The sequence below is a fragment of the Rhinoderma darwinii genome, chromosome 2 (assembly GCF_050947455.1).
Source record: "Rhinoderma darwinii isolate aRhiDar2 chromosome 2, aRhiDar2.hap1, whole genome shotgun sequence".
Taxonomy (NCBI): Eukaryota; Metazoa; Chordata; class Amphibia; order Anura; family Rhinodermatidae; genus Rhinoderma; species Rhinoderma darwinii.
In genome coordinates, this window is record NC_134688.1 from 128,596,378 (window position 1) to 128,604,190 (window position 7,813).

General features: G+C 45.5%; 1 protein-coding gene across 1 annotated transcript in view; it reads right to left on the reverse strand.

Moving 5' to 3' along the window:
• DGKH (diacylglycerol kinase eta) overlaps positions 1-7,407 on the reverse strand; it is a 271,946-nt gene extending 264,539 nt beyond the window's left edge. The window contains exon 1 of the mRNA XM_075852284.1: positions 7,075-7,407. Within this exon, the coding sequence (XP_075708399.1) occupies positions 7,075-7,128 (54 nt within the window). The 5' untranslated portion in view covers positions 7,129-7,407. The remainder of the gene's footprint in view (positions 1-7,074) is intronic.
• Between the last annotated feature and the right edge of the window lie 406 nt (positions 7,408-7,813).

Genomic DNA, 7,813 nt, shown 5'->3' on the forward strand with positions numbered 1-7,813 from the left:
TGAAAATCACGCGCGTTGCACGGACGTATTACACGATCGTCTGAATAAGCCCTAACAATAAGGCCCAGTTCACAGAGTTTTTGGGCCTTGATATTGACTCGGACACTGCGTCAGAATCAGCACCAAAAAACTTCCAAAACCGCCTCCCATTGATTTAATCTGAAATCAATGGGAGCCAGTCGCGGAAAAAAGAAAAAGCAGCACGTCCTTTCTTGCCGCGGTTCCGCCTCTGACCTGCCATCGAAATCAATGGGAGGCAGAAAATGCATTTTTCGCTGCGTTTTCTGTCTGCTGTCCTCAATCGCTGCGGGCAAAAAACGCGGCAAGATAGTGTGGGCAGGTCAAAATCTGCCTCAAAATTCGGTGCGCGGTTCCAGGCGGTCGCCGGAGCGCATGCGCGGGAGTTTGCGGGTGCGCGCGATCGGTCGCACGGGCGGCGGTGTTTGACGGCCCCCATGCTACCCAGGGCCGCCATCAGGGGGGGTATTAGGGGTACTGATGTGAGAGGCCTGGCCAAACCTAATTGAAAGGGGGGCCCGCAGCTCATGACATTCTTTTGGTGAAAAAAACGGGCCCCATTGCAGGGGCCTGTTTTTTTTCTACCAAAGGCAAGTCGCGGCAGTTTGCCGGGCCCCCCTTTCAATTAGGTTTGGCCGGGCCTCTCACATCAGTACCCCTAATACCCCCCCTGATGGCGGCCCTGGGTACCATGATATAGTGCTGGACGGAGTACCGTTAACAGGCGGTGCCACGGTAGGGGGGCCCAGAAAATTTAGCTGTAGGGGGCCCTGAAATTCCTGATGGCGGCCCTGCATATGGGGATTTTAACTAGTAACTATTTTGTGTGGTATTACTATCTGTTTTACAAGCAGATACATTTAAATTTAGAAAAATGAATTTTTTTGCACATTTTCTCAAAATTTTGGTGTTTTTCACAAATAAATACTGCATTTATCGACCAAATTTTTTCACAGACTTAAAGTACAATATGTCACGAGAAAACAATCTCCGAATCACTTGGAAAGGTAAAAGCATTCCAAAGCTATCACCACATAAACTAACATATGTCAGATTTTAAAAAAAATCACCTGCGTCCACAAGGCCAAAACAGGCTGTGTCCTGAAGGGGTTAACATTCGAATTGACTAAACATAACTATCAACCGCAGAATGCTCAAACAAAGCCCCGAATGTTTACAAAGTAAATGTGTTCACAGTCCATTAATATCGGATAGTTGTGACCCTTAGGCTTCGTTCACATCTGCATCGGGACTCCGTTTATGGGTTCCGTCAGAGCTTTCCGTCAGGGGAACCTGTAAAGGGAAGTGTCCCCTATAAAGAGAGAGATAGAGCCAGGGCTGTAAAGACACAGCCCTGGTCATGAGTACCTGCCTCACAACAAAGCAGGACAGTTAGTCATGGTCCTCCTTTGGGTTAAAAACTATGGAGACAGGAGATACTGCTTTTAATCTCCTGTCTCCATATTAAACTTCCTCGCAGGCGCTCGTGCTTACGTGTCGGCCGGTGATGTCATATCACCGTGCCGACCCACTAATGATCCCTGGCGGGCACCGCATGTATGTTGCCACATACACTGAAAACTAGAATATAGCAAAATAACACACACATGGGTATGTAAATGGCAAACAGACCAAATAGTCACTACAAATTGCACAAAAATTAGTTTATTTAGAAATGAGCACACTACATAGACATGTTTAAAATCATTTAAAACTGCACATCATGCTGGACAAAACTACACAGCGTCATGGATACCAAGTAGCCAAAAAGAATGGGATGAAGGCGTCTGACTGCCCCACGCGTATAGCCACTATGTGGCTTTCTCAGGGGTGAGTGGCGATACGCGTGGGGCAGTCAGACCCCTTCATCCCATTCTTTTTGGCTATTTGGCATCCATGACGCAACCATGCTCACGGTGTGATGCAACATTTCTTATGCCTTTAAATATACAAGCTGAGGGATTTAGGTGGTTTTGGGGGGTATCATCTATTTGGCCACTCATTAGGGTGGCAACCCCCCTGTGTATTTTTGTCCAGCATGATGTGCTGTTTTAAATGTTTTTAAACATGTCTCTGCAGTGTGCTCATTTCTAAATAAACAAATTTTTGCGCAATTTGTAGAGACTATTTTGTCTGTTTGCCATTTACATACCCATATGTGTGTTATTTTACCGTGTCGACCCATGTTAGCCAGGGACGAGCGCCACTCGCCCTCATTTACGAGCGTACCGGCAGGGTTTAAATAGTCCTATGTTGGTACGCTCAGTAGTGGATCCTGCCTCCCTCACCACTCCACCGACGAGCTATTTCATCTGCTCACCGCTCCACCGACGTCCTTCCTGCCTCGCTCGCCGCTCCACCAATGGACCTCTCCTGCTCCACTAACATCCTTTTCCCCTGGACAACAAGCGCTAAGTACCAACCTCTCTCCCCCTACACTACGAGCATTTCCACTGGTTTAACCCTTCACCTCTCTCCCCCTATACGAGACCTGGTTAACCCTTTCCCACCTGCCTGCACATCCCCTGGTACAGCCCTTTAACCCTTTCCCACCTGCCTGCACATTCATATCCCCTATTCCCATTGTTAACACTTTACCTGCCCATTCCCTGGCAACACTTTATCCTCCATATCCCTTGTTAACCCTTAGTGTACAGGGACAGTTATATTTAGGAGGGAGTGGGACAGAAATAGTGAGCGTGTATGTATTGCAACGTAACTTATATGCATGTTTAGATAAGTAGGTGGTGGTATAGATTAGTATTTGCGATACCTTGTTTATACTGTGCCACGTGTAGTGTCATGTATTCAATACATAATAAGTTATTATATGTATTGGGATACACTGATACTATACTGTGGTTATTTACTGTGATTATTTACAGTCTTTGGTGTATTTTATATCTAAGTGTAATTACTGTGTATTAAATATTACCTTTATTTACTATACGGTCGTATACACTTACTTAGCAGGCAAGCACGTGGACTAACGTTAATACAAGAAAAGGGTAGGGGAAACTAGGCATAACCCTAGTGACCCTGATATAAAGGAGTAAGAGTGGGCGACACTAGCCAGTGAACCCACGACTACACTAGTCCCTTTTACAGAACCCATGAACGGAATCCAAACTGAAACCATAGGTTTCACCATTGCCAAAACTATCACCATCGTTTTGCACTATTCATTCTGTCAAAACGACGGAACCCTTACACAACGGTGACAAACTGAAACCATTTGCACCGGATCCGTCAACATAGAAATCTATGGTGATACAAACGGAAACCTATGGTTTCCGTTTGTTTCAGTTTCGATTCCGTTCATGGGTTCCCCTGACAGAAAGCTGGACGGTACCTATGAAAGGAGTCCCGACGCAGATGTGAACAAAGCCTAACACCACTCCAATGAAAATAAATCAAAATACATTAAACGTCAAGTGCTGCAGGCTGTGCCATTACCTAATTATTCTATATATTATATAATTCCATTACCTTTCTATATTAATGTCAATGGATAAAGGCATTGACAACAGATGCGAAAAACTGTCATAAGAAAAGAAGTCTGCCAAAATAACCTCAATGTGAACAGAGCCCGGCAATAACTTGTTGCATTCCTTATCACTTTAGTCCTTGAATTTATATGCTGGCACATCCAGTATCCAGTGAGCAGTAACATACAGGGGCATAACGATTGCGGTCGCAAGACGTGTGCTGTGTCGCATATAACATCCTGGCGGTGCCCGGCATCAGGACTTTGTATGCGCCATGGCTTGATATGGCAGCCTGAAGGGATCTGGGACAGGCCCCCTGCAGACAAGAGCATTGAGTAATTTTTATATATGTCCGATCTGAGAGGAGGGGGGTTTGGATCTATTTTGTTACACCGCTGGCTACATACTAGCTATAAATAACATGTAGTACTATTAACAATGTTTACACTACAGACATGCTGAACTCAAGCAAGATCTAAAGAATATATATACACATACATATATACACATACAGATACTGCACTTTTGCTTCCGTCCAAAAAAAACGGAAACCTAGTGAACGGAAAGCATCTAAAACAAAAGAATTACCATTGCAATCAATGGTAATTGTAACGGAAGCGATGCTTTCCGTTTGGACTCTCGTTCATCTCTTCCTGCGACGGAAGGGAGTTAAACTAAGCTTAACAGTAGCGTGAATTTAGCCTAAGGCCTGATGCACACGACCGTGTTCGGTCCGTGATATACGGTCCGCATGTCGGCCGCATGTCCCGGACCGTACAAAGTACAGGGAGCCGGGCTCCTAGCATCATACTTATCTATGACGCTAGGTGTCACTGCCTATCCACGTAACTACTGTCACACACTAAAACATGATTACAGTACGGGACAGTAGTTCCGCGGACAGGCAGTGACCCCTATCGTCATAGATAAGTGTGATGCTAGGAGCCCGACTCCCTGCACTGTGTTCGGTCCGGGACATGCGGCCGACATGCGGACCGTATATCACGGACCGAACACGGTCGTGTGCATCAGGCCTAACTCAAGATCTCGGACACAACAGTCTTGGCTGCCAATGATTTGACTTAAAGACTTGAAGACTGTGTTCCCTTCTTTCTGGAATCAGTGGTGGTCCAAGTTCATGGACTACATTGACACGTCAGAAGACATATTTTGGATGGATTTTCCCAAGTCTTACACCGTGTTCCCATCCCGTTTTTTCCCTATGTCTAGCGCGTACTCGGAAAGCTCCTGGCGTACACACTAGAGGTGTCCATAGTGCTCCATAAACCGAACAAAGGCTGAAAAAAAGTGCTTTCTATAGCTTTTCATGATGTAGATGTTAAACGGATACCATATTAGTCTATGTGTGACGGATGCCTACTATAATGGTATCCGTTTAACAAATTATCATGAAAAGGCTCATAAGAGTTCATGACATAACAGTTTAACATATACTATAAGGCCACGTTCAGACGTGGCGGAATTACTGTTTAATTAAGTGGAATTCTGCAGCAGCCAATTTTTAGATTTCTTTCTATACATTTTTAGGAAACTTAGTTCAGACGTTGTGGAAAATAACTGTGCGGAAGTTAGGCTGCGGTGTAGAATTTTCCCTCTGCAGCATGCACATTATGTTGCGGAGGAGCAGGGGAATTTCACTGCGGATTTCAGCCTTTGCAATGCAAAAACTGAAATCTGTGGCAAGTCCGGTGTGTTTTCTGCAACGTCTGAATTACCTGTCAAATATGTAAATGTTGGTGCAGATTCGTTGCGTAATTGCCCCGAATCTGCACCAACATTTGCAGCTGAAAAACTCCACCACGTGTGAACGTGGCCTAGTAGTGACAGATGCTACTGTTAGGCATCAGTTACAGCCTATGTTTAACATATACGTCGTGAGCTTTTCCTGGCATAGATGCTAGACGTACGCAAAAAAATTAGACGGCCTTATAATAAAGAATGGACTACATGGTGGAAATAAAAGGACTGCGCAGTCAGATCTCAACTTCATGATGGGTCGGGGTGATCTGCTCCAATACAAGGAACACCTAGAACCAGATCAATACCTATAATCAGTCCATAACACCAGATCATTACCCATAGTCAGTCCATAACACCAGATCATTACCCACAATCAGTCCATAACACCAGATCATTACCCATAGTCCGTCTATAACACCAGATCATTACCCATAGTCAGTCCATAACACCAGATCATAACCCATAGTCAGTCCATAACACCAGATCATTACCCATAGTCAGTCCATAACACCAGATCATTACCCATAGTCCGTCCATAACACCAGATCATTACCCATAATCAGTCCATAACACCAGATCATAACCCATAGTCAGTCCATAACACCAGATCATAACCCATAGTCAGTCCATAACACCAGATCATTACCCATAGTCCGTCCATAACACCAGATCATTACCCATAGTCCGTCCATAACACCAGATCATTACCCATAATCAGTCCATAACACCAGATCATAACCCATAGTCAGTCCATAACACCAGATCATTACCCATAGTCAGTCCATAACACCAGATCATTACCCATAGTAGTCCATAACACCAGATCATTACCCATAGTCCGTCCATAACACCAGATCATTACCCATAGTAGTCCATAACACCAGATCATTACCCATAGTAGTCCATAACACCAGATCATTACCCATAGTCCGTCCATAACACCAGATCATTAGCCATAGTCAGTCCATAACACCAGATCATTAGCCATAGTCAGTCCATAACACCAGATCATTAGCCATAGTCAGTCCATAACACCAGATCATAACCCATAGTCAGTCCATAACATCAGATCATTACCCATAGTCAGTCCATAACACCAGATCATTACCCATAGTAGTCCATAACACCAGATCATTACCCATAGTCCGTCCATAACACCAGATCATTACCCATAGTCAGTCTATAACACCAGATCATTATCCATAGTCAGTCCATAACACCAGATCATTACCCATAGTCAGTCCATAACACCAGATCATTACCCATAGTCAGTCCATAACACCAGATCATTACCCATAGTCAGTCCATAACATTACATAATAACCAGTGTACAATTCTCAGTATATTGCACCAGTCCATTACAACCAATGAACACTATCTAGTATAACGTACCAGTCCATAATAACCAACATACAATACTGAGTATATACCCACTTACTGTACCAGTCCATTATAAGCAGTGAACACTACCCGGCATACACCCCCCCCCCCCCCCCCCATACATAACATTCTGCCAGTGCACTATACCCAGCACAATCGGGACACATAGGAAGTGGCACATCCGCCAGTGTTCATACATTATCCCGCCCTGTGCAGACAGAAGTAGGTCAACGAAGCTCCAAGTAACGATGTGCCCCACAGCCTGGTGCCAGTACAATCACTACACTAAAGACAGCTGGGGCACCACAACAACCCACATCACATACCGATACGTGTAGTAGTCACATAGCGGATACTAAGTTCATACAGCCAGACCCCGCTCCCGTATCACCCTGCACTGGTGGCATCCCGTGCCCCCCATACCCACCATCTCCTCCCACACCGGGCTCCGGCCGCTGTAAGGATATGTGTGCTCCATCATCCCCTCAGGAGGTGTCAGGAAGAAACAAGGATCAGGCGGTCCCGGGAAGAGTGTGACTGTGGCGGGCACAATGTCTGTCTCCTGGGTGATGTGAGCACTGGTGAGGTGACCGCACGCTCCGGGCACAGCGCTCCTGTGAGAGGAGTCTGTAGTGATCACAGCACCCGGCTCCGTGCTTCCCGCTCCTCTGCAGCTTCCTCCAGTGTAATGGTGACACTCCTCCTCATCTTCCCTACTCTTGAGCGGCGGCTCCTGCTGCTTCCCTCCTCCTCCACGCCCCGCTCCAGTCCCGTCCACTGTCTGCCCGCTTTCCTGCCAGTCTCCCTCCTCCATTCACTCTCTGCCCAGACACCATGCACCCAGTGACCACTACATAATAGTACTAGAGGAGGCGAGGGCAGTGGCCGGGCTGACCAGCTTGTATGTTACCGGCTGACTGGATTACAGCACATCTGTCCTATTATGAAACTGCAGATCTCCTTCAGTTCACTCATTTAGGGTCTTGTCAGTACATGTCTTATTCTAAGACTATGTTCACACTAGCGAAAAAACGATGGATTTTCTGCCCAGATTTGCAATATTTCAGTTGCAGCAAAGTGGGTGAGATTTTATTAAATCTTATCCACGTGCTGTGAAAAATTTCTATGTAGAATTTGACCTGTGGTGAAGATTTTTACAGCTATTT